The sequence below is a fragment of the Trachypithecus francoisi genome, unplaced genomic scaffold (genome assembly GCF_009764315.1).
Source record: "Trachypithecus francoisi isolate TF-2019V2 unplaced genomic scaffold, Tfra_2.0 Lachesis_group4, whole genome shotgun sequence".
NCBI classification, from domain to species: Eukaryota; Metazoa; Chordata; class Mammalia; order Primates; family Cercopithecidae; genus Trachypithecus; species Trachypithecus francoisi.
The window spans coordinates 112,129,249-112,147,372 of NW_022681469.1; the positions used below are offsets into that span (position 1 = coordinate 112,129,249).

General features: G+C 54.9%; 1 protein-coding gene across 2 annotated transcripts; it reads right to left on the reverse strand.

Moving 5' to 3' along the window:
• Positions 1-1,224: 1,224 nt before the first annotated feature.
• On the reverse strand, positions 1,225-11,131 carry ZNF853 (zinc finger protein 853). Of its 2 annotated transcripts, none has more exons than XM_033193055.1 (3): positions 10,500-11,131; positions 9,390-9,507; positions 1,225-4,455 (listed from the first exon to the last, which is right to left on the reverse strand). In XM_033193055.1, exons 1-3 carry the CDS (start codon positions 10,509-10,511, stop codon positions 2,543-2,545), a joined length of 2,043 nt encoding a protein of 680 aa, XP_033048946.1. In that variant the 5' UTR covers positions 10,512-11,131; the 3' UTR covers positions 1,225-2,542. The 2 variants fall into 2 exon arrangements, with proteins under 2 accessions (XP_033048946.1, XP_033048947.1); XM_033193056.1 differs by having other exon boundaries at positions 9,390-9,512.
• Between the last annotated feature and the right edge of the window lie 6,993 nt (positions 11,132-18,124).

An 18,124-nucleotide genomic window follows, 5' to 3' on the forward strand; every position in this document is an offset into this window, starting at 1 on the left:
ACTCCCAAAGTGCTGGGATTACAGGTGTGAGCCACTACTAAGTTGGGATCCCAAAGCTGGCCTTCTCAAGCATCCACCCTCGGGTCCCTGACCCTCCCATGAGGGTCTCACTGAGTAAGTCCATTACCCAGCCACGGGCCTCAGGCTGGAAGTCTGGTCTGGGGTGAGCAGGATTGGGTAATGGGCCTGAATAGTAAGTTCCTTGCCGGAGAGCAACCAGGAACATTTTCCTTGAAATGAACCCCAACAGCCTGAGTGACACAGTGAGACTCCATCTCTAAAAACAAAATTAAAACTTAGCCAGACATGGCTGGGCGCAGGGGCTCACGCCTGTAATCCCAGGACTTTGGGAGGCCAAGATGGGCAGATCACAAGGTCAGGAGTTCCAGACCAGCCTGGCCAACAGAGTGAAACCCCATCTCTACTAAAAATAAAAAAAATTAGCCAGACGTGGTGGTGGGCGCCTATAATCTCAGCTACTCAGGAGGCTGAGGCAGAAGAATCGCTTGAACCCGGGTGGCAGAGATTGCAGTGAGCAGAGATCGTGCCACTGCATTCCAGCCTGGGCAATGGTGCGAGACTCCATCTCAAAAAAGAAAAAAAAAGGTAGCCAGACATTGTGGCATGTACCTATAGTCCCAGCTACTCAGGAGGCTGAGGTAGGAGAATTGCTTGAGCCCAGGAGTTTGAGGCTGCAGTGATCAAACCACTGCACTCCAGCCTGGGCAATAGAGCAAGACCCTCTCTCAAAAAAAGAAAGAAAGAAATGATCCTTTGGCCAGGCACAGTGGCTCACACCTGTACTCCCTGCATTTTGGGAGGCTGAGGTGGAAGGACTGCTTGAGACTGGGAGTTTGAGACCAGCCTGGGGAAGAGTGAGACCCTGTCCCTACAGGAAAAAAGAAAAAAAAATTAAAAATTACCCAGATGTGGTGGCTCACGCCTGTAATCCCAGTGCTTTGGGAGGCCGAGTTGGGAGGATCAGTCGAGCTCAGGAGTTTGAGACCAGCCCAGACAACATTAAAAAAAAAAAAAAGAAGAAGAAGAAGAAGAAAAGAAAGAAAAAAGGAAAGGAAGGGAAGGGGAAAGAGGAAAGAAAGGAGAAAAGGGGGACAGGGGAAAGGAAGGGAAGGGAAGAGAAGGAAAAAAGAAAGAAAGAAAGAAAAGAAAGGAAGCCCTAGGGAAGACACAAAACCCAGAGGTGAAAACACCAAGACAACGACATTGTATTTCTGCATTTTAATTTATTTTTCGTTTCTGTTTCTCACTTACCAACACATGTGTAAAATGTAGCAGGTGTGTTAGTAAAGGAGAAGCAGCTGGGGAGAGAGGGGCAGGAATTAAGCAGCCACATGTGAAGAGTCAGGTCAAGCAGGAAGTGACTGGGGACAGAGGTGGCGGGCAGCCTCCTCCCTGCCCCACCTTCCCACAAGGCACCAGCAACTGCTGTGGCTCACAGCCCCTGCCCCAGACGATTTGGTAAACGTAGTAAAGAGCATTGCTCCCAAACCTTGTCTCAGACATTCTGTCCCCAGCCCCAGCCATGGCGCAGGGTCTGCTCAGGCAGCCCTCCAAACCCCATAGCCTGGTGCAGGAGAAATCTGCCCCGGACTCCCAGTGCCGGCCCCTGGGTAGCATCTGAGAAGCATGAAGCTGGTGGAGTCCAGGGGGGCCACAGTGGGGCTACCCCAGAGCTCCTTCTGGAGGACCCTCCTTCCAGACCTTGGAGAGCTCTAGCAGAAGGCCCTCTGCTTCAGCCACAGGCTCTTATTCCAGAGGACATTAATGCGGGCTGGGGGGACTGGGGGACCTGGCAGCAGAGGCCAAGAACTTGCCTCCGACGCCCGCCGGAGCCCCTGGTTCCCTGGAGGGAAGGTTTTACCTTCCACCCGGAGCAGGACCCCCTGGCTTGGATTTGCACATTGATCGCGTGAGCGCTCTGACCCTGTGTTGATGAACACAGGCGTTTTCATCAGAATTATACCCACCCTGATGAATTTTCATCTTGGAAAGTATTTTCAAGGCAAACACCACTGAGGACGATTCAATGCCTTGCTCAGTTTCTACATAGTGCAAACAAGTTTGCTTCCTCCCCGAATTTTTCCTTGGGATCATTTTCGCCAGGATCGAAGCTTTTCCATGTGTGTCTCACCACGTCTTTGATCCCCTGGTGGGTATCCAGTCCTCGGCCAGTGTCATTAACCGTCTCGCCACTGGGAGTTTTTCCTCGTTCGTAGTAAGTCCAGTTTTCCCGGAGCGAAAATTTTTGGCAGGCCCCTCCAAGGGCAGACAAACGTGTCCCGCGTGCTGTTTCAGTCCCAGTCCACTTCTGTTTTGGCGGATGGTTTTTTTCTGGCGGTGAAGTCTGTGAACCTGGTATTTTCTCAGGGAATCCAGGAGATGATGATGATGGTGGTGGAAGCCTTTTACTCCAGGGATATTCCAGGATGCCTCCGGCGCCCATGAACCCGGGTCAAGGAGCTTTTCAGGTGGAGGCGGGTAGGGGATCCCCTCCTGGCCAGGCAGCCCCGATCGCGGCTTCTCACAGCGCCTTGTCTGCGGGCGCAGTGGCCGTGGCGCCCTGCTCTGCACGGGCTGGGCCACCAAGGGCTGCGGGCCGCGAGGCGCGCAACAGGCCGAGGCCCCTGGAGCGGCCCGCGCCGTGCAGCTGGCGCTCGTGGCGGCGGATCTGCACCTTGTGTCGGAAGCGCTCGCCGCAGTCCTCGCACACGTAGGGCCGCTCGCCCGAGTGCGTGCGCCGGTGGCGCAGCAGGTTGGAGGAGACGCTGAAGCGCTTGCCGCAGTCCCCGCAGGCGTAGGGTCGCTCCCCGGTGTGCGTGCGCTGGTGCTGCACGAGCGCCGAGCTCTCACTGAAGCGCTTGGCGCAGTAGGAGCAGGCGTAGGGTTTCTCACCCGTGTGGATGCGCTGGTGCGTTACCAGGTTCGAGTGCTGCGAGAAGCCCTTGCCGCACTCGCCGCAGCGGTGTGGCCGCTCACCCGTGTGCGTGGCCTGGTGGCGCACCAGGTCCGTGCTGCGGCTGAAGCCCTTGCCGCACTCCCCGCAGATGGTCGGCCGGTCCCGGGCGCGCCGTCGCCGCCGCTGCCGTGCGGGAGTCAACGCCGCGCTGCCTGCCGGGCCCGGGATGGCCACCACGGCCGGCGCTGCCACGGCTGGCAGCACCATGAGCTCCTGCAGCACCACGTAGCCCGGGGGAGCCACCACGACCGCGGCTGGAGCCCCGGGGACTGCTGCTCCGCCACCCCCTGCGGCTGGCACCAGTTCTAGCTGCAGCTCTGGTTGCACCGGGGTCAGCTCCAGCTGCACCTCCTGCTGCTGGGCGCCCAGCTCCACCGGGGTCAGCTCCAGCTGTACCTCCTGCTGCTCCAGCTGCTGCTGCTCTAGCTGCTGCTGCTGCTCCAGCTGTTGTTCCAGCTGCTGCAGCTGCTCCTGCAGTTTGAGCTGCAGCTGCCGCTGCTCCTGCTGCCGTTCCAGCTCCTGCTGCCGCTCCAACTCCTGCCGCTGTTGCTCCAGCTCCTGCTCTGACCCCAGGTCCACCGGCATGAGCTCCAGCTCCACCTCTTCCTCCTCCTCGGGCTCCAGGGGAGGAGGCTGCAGTTGTTGCTGTTCCAATTGTTCCTGCTGCTGTTGCAACAGCTGCTGTTGCTGCTGCTGCTTTAATTGTTCCTGCTGCTGCAGCAGTAGCTGCTGCTGTAACTGTGCTTGCTGCTGTTCCAGCAGTTGCTGTTGTAACTGTGCCTGCTGCTGCTGCAACAGTTGCTGCTGTAGCTGTTCCTGCTGCTGCAGCAAAAGTAGCTGCTGCTGCTGCTGCTGCTGTAGCTGTTCCTGCTGCTGTTGAAACTGTTGCTGCTGTAATTGTTCCTGCTGTTGTAGCAGCTGCTGCTGTTGTAACTGTTCCTGCTGTTGCTGTAACAGCTGTTGCTCTTGCACTTGCTGCTGTAGCTGTTCCTGCTGCTGCAACAGCTGTTGCTCTTGTGCTTGCTTCGGCTGTGATGGCTCCTGCTGTGGCTGTAACGGCTCCTGCTGTGGCTGTAACTGCTCCTGCTGCTGCTGCTGCAACAGCTGTTGCTCTTGCACTTGCTGTGGCTGTACCTGTTGCTGCTGGTGCATTAGCTGCAGTTCAGGTTTCAGTTCCTGATGGTGCATGGATTGGTGTTTTTCCTGCTGTAGTTGAGATAGCTGTTGTTGCCCGTCTTGCTGCGGCTGTTGTTGCAGTTCTAGGTGTGGCTGCAGCTGTTGCAGTTGCTCCTGCTGTGGCTGTTGCTGCGGTTTTGGCTGCTGTTCTAACTGCTGCAGTTGTAACTCCTGTTGTCCCGGCTGGGTTTCCTCAGCGATTTCACTGGCCCCCACTGGGGCCAAGACTGCTGGCCGCTGTGGACTGCTGCTCCCCTCCTGAGGCTCTTCCTCCTCCTGACTCTCACTCCCACCACTGCCACCTGTGGAAGAAATGGCAGGAAGCCAAGAGAGAAAGATCTACAGGAAGCTCTCTGGTCCAGACCCCAGGACCTGCCCCTTACCTGCCCTCAAAGATACACTAACACACTCTTAGCGGGAGCCCGAAAGTGCTGGATCAAGTAACAGTAGCAGCCCAGCAGCAACTGAAATGCTGCAGGGGCTGGGGGTGGCTTGGAAATGTGCCCAGGTGGCTGGGCACGGCAGCTCATGCCTGTAATCCCAGCACTTTGAGAGGCCGAGGTGGGCAGATTGCCTGCGCTCAGAAGTTCGAAACCAGCCTGGGCAACATGGTGAAACCTCGTCTCTACTAAAAATACAAAAAATTAGCCAGGTGTGGTGCCCAGTGCCTGTAGTCCCAGCTACTCAGGAGGCTGAGGCAGGAGAATCACCTGAACTCAGGCGGTGGAGGTTGCAGTGAGCTGAGATCATACCACTGTGCTCCAGCCTGGGCCATGTCGAAAGAAAGAAAGAGAGAAAGAGCGAGGGAAACAAGGAAGGGAGGGAGGGAGGGAGGAAGGAAGGAAGGAAGGAGGCCCAGGGACTGCTGGTGACCTCCCTCTGGACCCCAGCTCCCTGATCCCTCCTTGAAGCTTCCCTTTACACAGGCCCCATGCTCTGATCTGGGCACTGACACCAGCAGGGGTGCCAGGGGCTCCCTGACCATCCTGAGAAGTCTCTTATGCTTAATCACCCTCCAGTAGAAACCACTGAACCAGTTCAGCATGGGGTTGGTTCCAATGGCCAAGCCACCAACCCCATGCTGAACTCCGACCTCAGTTACAGCCACATCTTAAATAAATAAAACTCTCCTTCTCTGTAAATAATAAATAATTTATATAAAGCTGCCTGGAATTGTTACCGCAAGTAGTTTCCCAATACCACCAAAGTGTCAGAGAAACCACTAGGTTTCCGGCGGGAAGTCCTCAGTTCAGAACCTAACTCTACCAGTCGGCAGGTGTACAACCTCCTGCAGGCTCACAGCCCTGTCTATAAAATAGATCAGTGATACCCACACCATCTGCTTAAATAGTACAACAAAGAGAGCCCTGGCATAGTCCCTGGAACCTGGTAGGTGCTTGAAAATTTCCTCTCTCTGCAGGTTAGGATTGGTTTGCAAAGTAACAAAAAATACCAAGGAGACTGGGAGTGTTTGAGATTGTCATTCCTGAATACAAAGGACTAACTCAGCTGGGCATGATGGCTCATGCCTATAATCCCAACACTTTGGGAGGCATAAACCTGAGAGGCCCTGCATAAACAGCACCGCTCCGTTACTACGCTTCTCTTTCCACACCATGTCCACCATGAGTTTCTCATTTTGAGTATTACTATTGTGCTATTGGAAAATCCCAATTCTTCTTTCTACATATGACCTGAGGAGGCTTTCTCCATTCCCAAATCTGGTATCAACATCTCTTTTCCTATAACATCATATGTTTTCCATTTTGTAATGGAAGGCAATGCTTTGATTTATAAAAGTTTGCTTTCCGGCCACTTTTCCAGGAATATGTTGATTTAATAAAATCAAGGGATGGCCGGGCACGGTGGCTCGTGCGTGTAATCCTAGCACTTTGGGAGGTTGAGGCAAGTGGATCACAAGGTCAGGAGATCGAGACCATCCTGGCCAACATGGTGAAACCCCATCTCTAATAAAATGCAAAAAATCCGGGTGTGGCCGGGCACGGTGGCTCACACCTGTAATCCCAGCACTTTGGGAGGCCGAGGCAGGCAGAATACGAGGTCAGGAGATCAAGACCATCCTGACTAACACAGTGAAACCCCGTCTCTACTAAAAATACAAAAAATTAGCCGGGCGTGGTGGCGCGTGCCTGTAGTCCCAGCTACTTGGAGGCTGAGGCAGGAGAATGGCGTGAACCCGGGAGGCAGAGCTTGCAGTGATCCGAGATGGTGCCACTGCACTCCAGCCTGGGCAACAAAGCGAGACTCCGTCTCAAAAAAAAAAAAAAAAAAATTCCGGGTGTGGTGGCGTGCGCGGTAGTCCCAGCTACTTGGGAGGCTGGGGCCGGGGAATCACTTGAACCTGAAAGGCGGAGGTTGCAGTGAGCTGAGATAATGCCACTGCACTCCAGCCCGGCGACAGAGCGAGACTCTGTCTCAAAAACAACAAACAGGCCGGGCGCGGTGGCTCAAGCCTGTAATCCCAGCACTTTGGGAGGCTGAGACGGGCGGATCACGAGGTCAGGAGATCGAGACCATCCTGGCTAACACGGTGAAACCCCGTCTCTACTAAAAATACAAAAACTAGCCGGGCAAGGTGGCGGGCGCCTGTAGTCCCAGCTACTCGGGAGGCTGAGGCAGGAGAATGGCTTAAACCCGGGAGGCAGAGCTTGCAGTGAGCTGAGATCTGGCCACTGCACTCCAGTCCGGGCGACAGAGCGAGACTCCGCCTCAAAACAAACCAACAAACAAACAAACAAAAACAAACAAAAAAAAAACGAGGGACATGGTGAAACCCTTGTCTCTACTAAAAATACAAAAATTAGCCGGGCATGGTGGCATGCACCTATAGTCCCAGCTACTCGGGAGGCTGCAGCAGGAGAACTGGAGAACTGCTTGAACCCAGGAGGTGGAGGTTGCAGTGAGTCGAGATCGAGCCACCACACTCCTCCAACTTGGGCGACAGAGCAAGACTCTGTCTCAAAAAAAAAATAAAAATAGCTGGGCGCGGTGGCTCAAGCCTGTAATCCCAGCACTTTGGGAGGCCGAGGCGGGCGGATCACGAGGTCAGGAGATCGAGACCATCCTGGCTAACACAGTGAAACCCCGTCTCTACTAAAAAATACAAAAAACTAGCCGGGCGAGGTGGCGGGCGCCTGTAGTCCCAGCTACTCGGGAGGCTGAGGCAGGAGAATGGCGTGAACCTGGGAGGCGGAACTTGCAGTGAGCTGAGATCCGGCCACTGCACTCCAGCCTGGGCGACAGAGCGAGACTTCGCCTCAAAAAATAATAATAATAATAATAATAATAATAATAAATTCCACCAAGGGAAATCTGCATGCATATAATTTCCTCTAGTAAAATATTCCTAATAACCTTTGGTTAGGCTAATGGATCTGTGAGTGTGCTTTTCACAGACACTCACATCAGCTGGGGGGAAGCACATGATAGGAGAAGACAGGGTGAAAACTGTCCCTCCAGCAAGTCACTAGTGGGAGAAAGGGCACTCTGACTCCCTGGGGTAGCAATTTCAGGTTTTTTTTTTTTTTGGAGGCAGGTTCTCACTCTTGTCACCCAGGCTGGAGTGCAGTGGCGCAATCTCAGCTCACTGTAGCTTCAACCTCCCAAACTCAAGCGATCGTCCCATCTCAGCCTCCCAAGTGGCTGGGACTACAGGCATACACCACCATGCCTAGCTAATTTTTAAAATTTTTTGTAGAGATGGGGTTTTGCAATGTTGCACAGGCTGGTCTCGAACTCCTGACCTCAAGCGATCTACCTGCCTCGGCTTCCCAAAGTGCTGGGATTACAGGCATGAGCCATTGTGCCTGACCTCAGCACTTTTAACAAAGGCATTTTAGTGAACATCTAGTTCAATGTTGTCTGACACGTATACCTTCCCAAAGTTTTGTCAGCTAAATGTGCAAGTCAGAAGGGTCTTCCTTTCTTCTTCTTCTTTTTTTTTGTTTTTTTTGAGATGGACTCTTACTCTGTCGCCCAGGCTGGAGTGCAGTGGCACGATCCTGGCTCACTGCAACCTCTGCCTCCTGGGTTCAAGTGATTCTTCTGCCTCAGCCTCCTGAGTAGCTGGGATTACAGGCGCCCGCCACACTCAGCTAATTTTTGTATTTGTAGTAGAGACGGTGTTTCACCATGTTGGCCAGGCTGGTCTCAAATTCCTGGCTTCGGCCGGGTGCGGTGGCTCAAGCCTGAAATCCCAGCACTTTGGGAGGCCGAGACGGGGGGATCACGAGGTCAGGAGTTCGAGACCATCCTGGCTAACACGGTGAAACCCTGTCTCTACTAAAAAATACAAAAAAAAAGCTAGCTGGGCGAGGTGGCTGGCGCCTGTAGTCCCAGCTACTCGGGAGGCTGAGGCAAGAGAATGGCGTAAACCCGGGAGGCGGAGCTTGCAGTGAGCTGAGATCCAGCCACTGCACTCCAGCCCTCCAGCTCGGGCAACAGAGTGAGACTCCGTCTCAAAAAAAATAAAAATAAAAAAAAATAATAATAATAATAATTCCTGGCTTCAAGTGATCTGCCCGCCTCAGCCTCCCAAAGTGCTGAGATTACAGGAATGAACCATCATGCCTGGTCAGAAGGGTCCTTTTTGACTCCACACGTCCCCATCCCACCCCTTCAATTCCCTTGGTCCTTTTCAAGCTCTGTCCTGCCCTGCCCCAGGCCCTCACTCAGCACCCTTAAAGCACAGAATGGAAACTGGCTCTCATGAGTGTGGCCACCAGAGAAGGTTTGCCGAGAGTGGGTCCCAGAGGAAAAGGTTTGTCGAGAGTGGGTCCCAGAGGAAGAGGTCTTGGAAGGAAGCCACAGAGCCAACATTGGGGGCAGGAGGGGCAGAGGAAGAGAACCTATCAGTACCTGAATGGGATCTGGGAAATTGAGTGGAAATTGACTCAAGCACTTGAGCCAGGTATGGGGAGGATGGTGGAGGCCCCCTGGCTGCCAGGAAACACAGCAATGAGTTCCAGCCAGCACGCATCTGTGAGTGTGAGTCCAGTCAGCACCCATGTGGGGACTGGGGAGCCCCTCACCAGCCTGGCCTCAGCCTGCCTGCCACGGCCACCTTGGAAAATCTCAAGGCAGAACTGCTGGTGTTACTCAGTGCAGCTGAGGTTGGCTAGTGTGAGTCTGTGCAGGCTGCCCACCACTCTTGGGCCTCTTTCTGCCATGGCAGGCAGGTATGGGGCTCTGTCAAGGGATTCCCCCAGGCCCTCACCTGAGAGGGTGTCAGGCCCTGGGCCCCCATCTTCAAGACATCGAAGTTTCAGCACGAAGGTCTCGGTGGCTGGCCCCACCTCCATCCTGGCGGTCAGACCCGGATTCTCGGGAGTCGGCTGTGCTGAAAGGAAGGAAGTGATTTAGATGGGCAGGAGTGCTTTGAGCTCCTGCCAGGTGCCACAGGCCCCCAAAGGCCCTGCACCTCTGCCTCAGGCCACCTAGAGTGGTCAGTTCCACCCCTGCTGCAACTATAGGACTTTCCAGGCCGCAGTGGGGAACCGGGAGTGCCGGCAGCCTGGAGGCTCAGGGCTGGGGAGGTGGCAGCCAGCACTGGAGGCTGTCACCTGCACAGAGGCAGAGCTGCCTCTCCTGACTTTTCACAGGGGGATAGAGAGTGGGGTAGCCCCACTGAGACACAACTGTGGGTATCAGCCCTTCACAAGGGAGAAAAGCTAGAGTCACCAAAGGGACATTTAGGGTGGGGAACTCTGGGGCCAAAGAGTGACTGTCCATCAACATCCTTCCTGCCTCCTTTTTAATACTTTTTTTTTTTTTTTTTTTTTTTTTTTTAAGACAGAGTCTCACTCTATCACCCAGGCTAGAGTGCAGCGATCTTGGCTCACTGCAACCTCCGTCTCCCTGGTTCAGGCGATTCTCCTGTCTCAGCCTACCAAGCAGCTGGGGCTACAGGTGCACGCCATCACGCCCAGCTAATTTTTATGGTTTTTTAAATATTGTGGACGATGTTGCCCAAGGCTGGTCTCGAACTCCTGGCCTCAGGTGATCCTCCTGTCTAGGCCTCCCAAAATGTTGGTTGAGTGAGCCACCGCGCCTAGCCCCTTCCATTCTATTGCCTTCCTGGCCTGCTCTGAGAAGGCCACCAGCAGGCCACGTGTGTCAGCTGCTACCCCAGCTCCCAGGCAAGGCAGGTGTCCAGAGCACTGTCACCCACGGCCTGGCCCTGTGCCCAGGCGCCCCTGAGGGTCCACCCTGGCCAGTGCAGAGCTGGCCCCTCACCCCCAAATAGGCCGACTTGCGCCATCCAGTCCAAACTCTCTCAAGGGACGCGTCCCTGGTGGTCCAGCGCCAACGACCCCCTGGGCCTCACCTGGTGGAGCATTTCCTGCTCCCGGGGCAGCCTCTGCGCTAGGGAGGTGTGGTCAGCAGAGGCTGCGAGGTGAAGGCCACGGCGTGCAGCCGGCTCATTCCGGAGGCACCTCCATCCAGAAAGAGCCGGGACGCGCAGGGCCACCCCGGGGACTTTCTGGGCACTCCGGAGCGTCCACGCCGTCTGGGCTGCCGAGGTCGCCCTGGGCCAAGGGAAGGGGCCGAGAGGAGCGGCCGAGCAGAAGTTGGTGGAGACTCTCCGGCAGTGGTCGGGGCGGGAGGCAGCGCCCCGAATCCCGCGCGGGGCTCAGGGCCGGCCCCCCGGGACCATCGCGAGCAGCAGGATCCAGGCCGGCGCCCGGGGTCGGCACCACGGGGTGGCCCCGCCTGGGGTCGGCGGCGGCCAGGCGACGCGGGTCCTCGGGGGCTACAGGTGCCCGGAGCCTGCGGGCGGCCTGGGCCGGGCCGCGCGGTGGCCGGGCGGGGGCGGGGCGGGCGCCGCGGCCGGGCCGGGTCCCCTGGGCTCGCCCGCCCGCCCGGGAGTGCGTCCGTTCGGGCCGCTGGCCGGGCCGGGGGCGGGGGCGCGAGGGCTGGCACAGGAAGTCCCCCCGGCATCCGCATCCTGTCCCCCGCCCCTGCCCGCCCGCCGCGCCCCCGCGCCCCGGCCCCCGCCGCCGCCGCCGCCGCCGCCGCCGCCGCCGCCGCCGCCGCCGCCGCTCTAGGCAGCCGCAGCTCGGTGGGCTTAACCCTTCCCGGCCCGGCCACTCACCCGGCCCAGGGGACACGATGCGGCGGCCCCTGGGGCGTCCCGGGCCGGCCGGTGCCCAGCGCAGCGCGCGCTGTGCCGCATCCCTGCTGCGCGTGTCCGCGCGCCACGGTTGGCGACTGTCACTGCCTGGGTGTCTGGGTGGGGGGTACCCAGCCCGATCCCTGCCACCCCTTAGAGGGCAGGCGTGGCCTAGGGGAGCCCCTGCCGGGGTGTAAATTGTGGCTAATGAGCACTCAATTCGATGGCACTCGAAGAGGGAATAGTCGCCATCCGGGCCCGGCCCAGCAGGCCCTGGAGAGGCCACCCTGGTCCGCACCGTGGAGCCCTCCTCCTGGACCCCTGGGCTGGGGAGGGCAGGCCAGTAGGGAGTGTGTGCCTCCCTCCCCCTGTTCAGGGACTGTGACCCGCATAGATCAAATGAGGCCACCGTGGAGAACTGGCAGAGCTGGAATCCTCCCTCCCAGCGCCCCTGCGGTCTTTCACTGACCACAAGGCTGGTTAGTGGTCAGGCCTCCTACTTCCCCACCCTCTTGTCTCGTCTTTCCCGACTTGGCAAGCGGATTCCTGCCTGGGTCAGGGGTCTTCTCCAAGGGAGGCCTTCCCTGACCCTGTCTTAATGTTCCACCACCTAACTTTCCTGTCGGGGCACAAACCTCTCTAACCTGGAGAATTCACATTCAAATTGGGATACTTAAATTCTTTAGAAAAACCCAAAGACCTGGGGGGCAGGGCATGGTAGTTCACGCCTGTAAACCCAGCACTTCGGAAGTATCACTTGAGGCTGGTAGTTTGACACCAGCCTGGTCAACACAGCAAGACCCCATCTCTACATAAAATGTTTTGTTTTTGTTTTCTTAAATTAGTTCAGCTACTAAAAAGTAGCCTGTAATCCCAACTACTTGGGAGGCCAAGGTGGGTGGATCACTTGAGCCCAGGAGGAGGTCAAGGCTGCAGTGAGCTATGATCGCTCCACTGCACCCTAGCCTGGGTGACAGAGCGAGACCCTGTCTCCATCTAAAAACAAGCAAACATGCTGGGCGTGGTGGCTCATGCCTGTAATCCCAGCACTTTGGGAGGCCGAGGCAGGTGGATCACCTGAGGTCGGGAGTTGGAGACCAGCCTGACCAACATGGAGAAACTCCATCTGTACTAAAGATACAAAATTAGCCGAGTGTGGTGGCACATGCCTGTAACCCCAGCTACTCGGGAGGCTGAGGCAGGAGAATTGCTTGAGTCTGGGAAGTGGAGGTTGCAGTGAGCCTAGATCACGCCATTGCACTCCAGCCTGGGCAACAAGAGTGCAACTCCATCTCAAAAACCAAAAACAAGCAAACAAAAACAAAAACAAAAAAAACGAAAGATCTGGTGACAAAGATTGCTCCTGGGGTGCAGCAGGAATGCCCCCCTGGCGGGGGACAAGAGCCCTCAGGGTGCACAGCCCCCTCCCTTCCTCCTGTTCCTGGGCTCACACTGCTGTGGCACAGGTGGCCACCTTGTCCTGTTTTTGGAATCTCTGTGGCCCCCGCAGGCACTGGAGTTTGAGGCTTCCCCTCTGGCCCTTGCTTGAAAAGGCTGCACTCTGGTGGCTTCCGCCCCAGGCTAGAAAAAGTGCAGCAAGAACCTGGCTTTGGAGACAGAGTCATCTAGGGTCATGGGACCTTTTTGCAGCCAGGTAACTGCAGGTAAATGACTGCCTTGCATCTGTGAAGTTGAGATGGCAGCCTGCTAGGCAGGATAAGGACGACCAGATAGGGTGAGGAGGATATGGCCAGGAGTATAAGATCAGAGCAAGTATGTACCTGCCTCCTCTAGCCTCCTGCAAGACCTCATGCCCTGAGGGGCCCCTCCCCACTCAGGTCTTTAAGCTGGCTTCTTTCCGATAGGATTGACACATCCTCAGGGCTCTCCCATCTTAAAAACATGCTACCCTGGCCAGGCGCAGTGGCTTATGCTTATGCAGTGGCCCTTCAGGAAGCCAAGGCAGGAGGATCATGTGAGCTCTGGCTTTGGAGGCTGCAGTGAGGCATGATCACGCCACTGCACTCCAGCCTGGGCGACAGAGCAAGACTCTACTGGCCAGGCACGGTGGCTCACGCCTGTAATCCCAGCATTTTGGGAGGCCAACGTGAGCAGATCATGAGGTCCAGAGATAGAGACCATCCTGGTCAATATGGTGAAACCCTGTTTCTAATAAAAATACTATATATATACATATATATACACACACACACATATATATACATAGATACACACACACACAGTTGGGTGTGGTGGTGCATGCCTGTAGTCCCAGCTACTCAGGAGGCTGAGGCAGGAGAATCACTTGAGCCCAGAAGGCGGAGGTTGCAGTGAGCCGAGATCATACCCCGCGCTCCAGCCTGGTGACACTGTGAGACTCCATCTCAAAAAAAAAAAAAAAAAATAGACTATGTAAAATATAAAAGAGCTACCCACTTCTCCCTCCTGCCCTTGACAGTCAACCTTCCTTTGCCGTATTCCCATCTGCCCACCTCTCCTTCTCCTCTCTGACCTGGCCTCACTGCAGCCAGGCAACTTCCCATGATATCACCAGCAACATCCATGTCACTAAACCCTCATCATGTTTGGCCTCTGGGCAGCATTGGACACTTCAACCATGCTGTCCAGGGAGAAACACCTTGGTTCCCCTTCCTCTTGGCCCCTTCTCTGACACCTTGCAGGCTCTGCTCCCCTCCCCCAGGCTCATTGCTCACCTGTGCACCAGAGAGGGGTCCCACCGTGTCCACACACAGTTCCTCCCACTGAGCTTTTTGTTGTTGTTTTTGAGATAGGGTCTCACTCCCATTGCCCAGGCTGGAGTGCAGTGGCACAATCACCGCTCACTGCAGCCTCAACTTCCCAGGCTCAGGTGATCCTCCCACCTCAGCCTCCCAAGTAGCTAGGACTACAGGGATGCACCACCACACCTGGCTAATTTATTCTTTTGTTGAGATGAGGTCTCCCTATGTTGCCCAGCTTTGTCTCGAACTCCTGGCCTCAAGCAATCCTCCCACCTCAGCCTCCCAAAGTGCCAGGATTAACAGGCATGAGCTACTGCACCCGGCTATTTTATTGATTGATTGATTGATTGATTTAGAGATGGAGTTTTGCTCTGTCACCCAGGCTGGAGTGCAGTGGGATGATCTCAGCTCACTGTAACCTCTGCCTCCCAGGTTCAAGTGATTCTCCTCCCTTAGCCTCCCGGGTAGCTGGGACTACAGGCGTGTGCCATCACACCTGGCTAACTTTTGTATTTTTAGTAGAGACAGGGTTTCACCATGTTAGCTAGGCTGGTCTCAAACTCCTGACCTCAAGTGATCCACCCTCCTCGGCCTCCCAAAGAGCAGGAATTATAGGCATGAGCCAGCATGCCCGGCCCCAGCTAGAATATTTTTTTTTTTTTCGAGACGGAGTCTGTCGCCCAGGCTGGAGTGCAGTGGCTGGATCTCGGCTCACTGCAAGCTCTGCCTTCCAGATTTATGCCATTCTCCTGCCTCAGCCTCCCGAGTAGCTGGGACTACAGGCGCCCACCACCTCACCTGGCTAGTTTTTTTTGTATTTTTTAGTAGAGATGGGGTTTCACCATGTTAGCCAGGATGGTCCCGATCTCCTGACCTCGTGATCCGCCCGTCTCGGCCTCCCAAAGTGCTGGGATTACATGCTTGAGCCACCGCGCCTGGCCTAGAATCTTTTAGTAAGCCTTCCCACATCTTCCTTTGGAGCTATAAATACCTCCCAACTCAACTTTCCACCTAGTCAGTCTGGTCAGGAAGGTATTTGCTTCACTGTTTCCTTAGGGCTTTTCTTCAGGGGTTTCCTCCCTGCAGATCCACACTGGGCAGGATGCTGTTGAGGCTGCTGCTGGCTGTCAACCTGGGACCCCCTATCACCATCTTTCCAGGATTTGCCTTTGTTAGCCTCACACTAATCCCTGTTCTCACACCATGTCTGTCTCTTTCTTATTATATTTATTTTTTGAGTCAGGGTCTTGCTCTGTTACCCAGGCTGGAGTGCAGTGGTGCCACCATGGCTCATTGCAGCCTCGAACTCCTGGGCTCAAGTGATCTTCCTGTCTCAGCAGTTTTTTTTTTTTTTTGTTTTTTTTTTTTTTTTTGAGACACAGTCTTCCTCTATTGCCCAGGCTGGAGTGCAGTGGCACAATCTCAGCTCACTGCAACCTCCACCTCCCAGGTTCAAGTGATTCTCCTGCCTCACCTTCCTGCATAGCTGGGATTACAGGTGCCTGCCACCACACCCAGCTAATTTTTGTATTTTTAGTAGAGATGGGATTTTGCCACATTGACCAGGCTGGTCTTGAACTCCTGACCCTGTGATATGCCTGCCTTGGCCTCCCAAAGTGCTGGGATTACAGGTGTGAGCCATCGCGCCCAGCCCTGTCTCAGCTTTTCAAAGTGCTGGAATTACAGGTGTGAGCCATGGCACTTGGCCAAAGTCTTTATTCTCACATTAGATTGGCTATGGATTATAGATTGGCAATTGTTTCCCCTCAGAATGTTAAAGACAATTTTTTTGCGTGGTTTTTTTTTTTTTTTTTTCTTTTTTCTGAGATAGAGTCTCACTCTATCTCCTAGGCTGGAGTGCCATGGTGCGATTAACAAACAGTTTGTCTTTTAGCTTCCAGAGTTGCTAGTGGAGAAGTCCAGTGCCATTTTGATTCTTGATCCTTTGAGCCTGGGAGGAAAAGCTGGTGGGCCAGGAGCAGGTGCCTTGAAAAGGAGTGGAGTAAGACAGACTGAGCTGCTCCCAGATGGCAGCTGTCGGGTGGCAGGAAGTTTGTCTCCTCCTGGAGATGATGGAAAAGGTTTGGATTCTGTTCTGGGGAGGAGCAGCAGACTAGGGAGAAACACCGAGATTAATGCTGCAGTGAGCATCGATGATGCTGCCCTTCATTTTGATGGAGCATATTCTCAAGTGTCCTTCCCTAGAAATACTTGCATTCTCTGACTAGAACAAACAGGAAAATAAAAATAATAAAATTTTAAAAAACGGAAGCATGCATTGGCAGTGGCCTAGTGTGCAAATGTCGGGTGTCACTCTTCAGGTCAAACACCTAATAAATGCCATCAAATGTTCCAGGACAGGGAAGTATATTGCATGAAAATAATCAGCCGGGCCTGGTGGCTCACGCCTGTAATCCCAGCACTTTGGGAGGCCGAGGTGGGCGGATCATCTCAGTCCGAGGTCAAGAGATCGAGACCATCCTGGCCAACATGGTGAAACCCCGTCTCTACTAAAAATACAAAAATTAGCTTGACATGGTGGCAGGCACCTGTAGTCCCAGCTACTTGGTAGGCTGAGGCAGGAGAATCACTTGAACCCGGAAGGTGGAGGTTGCAGTGGGCCAAGATCACACCATTGCACTCCAGCCTGGCGACAGAGTGAGACTCTGTCAGAACAACAAGCAATTGGGGTTCAAGCATTTCTCCTGCCTCAGCCTCCTAAGTAGCTGGGATTACAGGTGCACACCACGACACCTGGCTAATTTTTGTATTTTCAGTAGAGACAGGGTTTCACCATGTTGGCCAGGCTGGTCTTGAACTCCTGACCTCAGGTGATCTGCCCACCTTGGCCTCCCACAGTGCTGGGATTACAGGCATGAGCCACCACGCCCAGCCAATTTTCTCTTTTTTTGTTTTCTGAGACAGAATTTCACTGTCACCCAGGCTAGCATGCAGTGCTACAACCTTGGCTCACTGCAGCCTCTACTTCCTGGGTTCAAGCGATTCTCCTGCCCCAGTCTCCCGAGTAGCTGGGATTTTGCAGGCGCCCACCACCACGTCCAGCTAATTTTTGTATTTTTAGTAGAGATGGAATTTCATGTTGCTCAGGCTGGTCTCGAACTACTGGCCGCAAGTGATCCGCCCACCCTGGCCTCCCAAAGTGCTGGGATTACAAGCGTGAGCCACTGCGCCCAGCCCCAGGAGGTTAAATTTCATCCCTGCAAGGTAAGCTCCATCTTTTAATGCTCCATGTTTGCAGTTTCCATCTCTCACTTCAGGCTAGGAGAGCCAGTGACATAGTTCCTGATCTTTCCTCCCTCCTGCAGTCCGTTAAGGGAGGACTCCAAGCAGACACTTTCCCTTTTCAGTAGGAAAAAGATCCCTGAGGGCTGTTTTGTACCTGAGGGAAGAAATGTGACCCAAAGCAAATAGACCGGAAGCAGGCTGGGTGCAGTGGCTCACACCTGTAATCCCAACACTTTGGGAGGCCGAGGCGGGTGGATCACCTGAGGTCGGGAGTTTGAGACCAGCCTGGCCAACATGGCAAAACCCTGTCTCTACTAAAAACACAAAAATTAGCCAGGCGTGATGGTGGGCGCCTGTAATCCCAGCTACTTGGGAGGCTGAGGCAGGAGAATCACTTGAACCTGGGAGGCAGAGGTTGCAGTGAGCTGAGATCACACCACTGCACTCCAGCCTGTGACAGAGTGAGACCCTGTCTAAAAAAAAAAAAAAAAAAAGGTGGAGCGCGGTGGCTCACACCTGTAACCCCAGCACTTTGGGAGGCCGGGTGGGTGGATCACAAGGTCAGCAGATCAAGACCACAGTGAAACCCCGTCTCTACTAAAAATACAAGAAAAATTATCCAGGCGTGGTGGCGGGCGCCTGTAGTCCCAGCTACTCAGGAGGCTGAGGCAGGAGAATGGCGTGAACCTGCGGGGTGGGGCTTGCAGTGAGCTGAGATTGTGCCACTGCACTCCAGCCTGAGTGACAGAAACTCCGCCTAAAAAAAAAAAAAAAAAAAAAGATCTGGAGTGCTCTATGCCCGCTGACCTCAGCTGCCTGGCTTAGCTGGGGACATGGGTGTCCAAGCTGTTT

Coding starts and splice junctions, on each gene's coding strand:
- ZNF853 (XM_033193055.1), bottom strand. Junction 4,456..9,389: donor AGGGCCTGACACCCTCTCAG/GTGAGGGCCTGG, acceptor TTTCTTCCACAG/GTGGCAGTGGTGGGAGTGAG.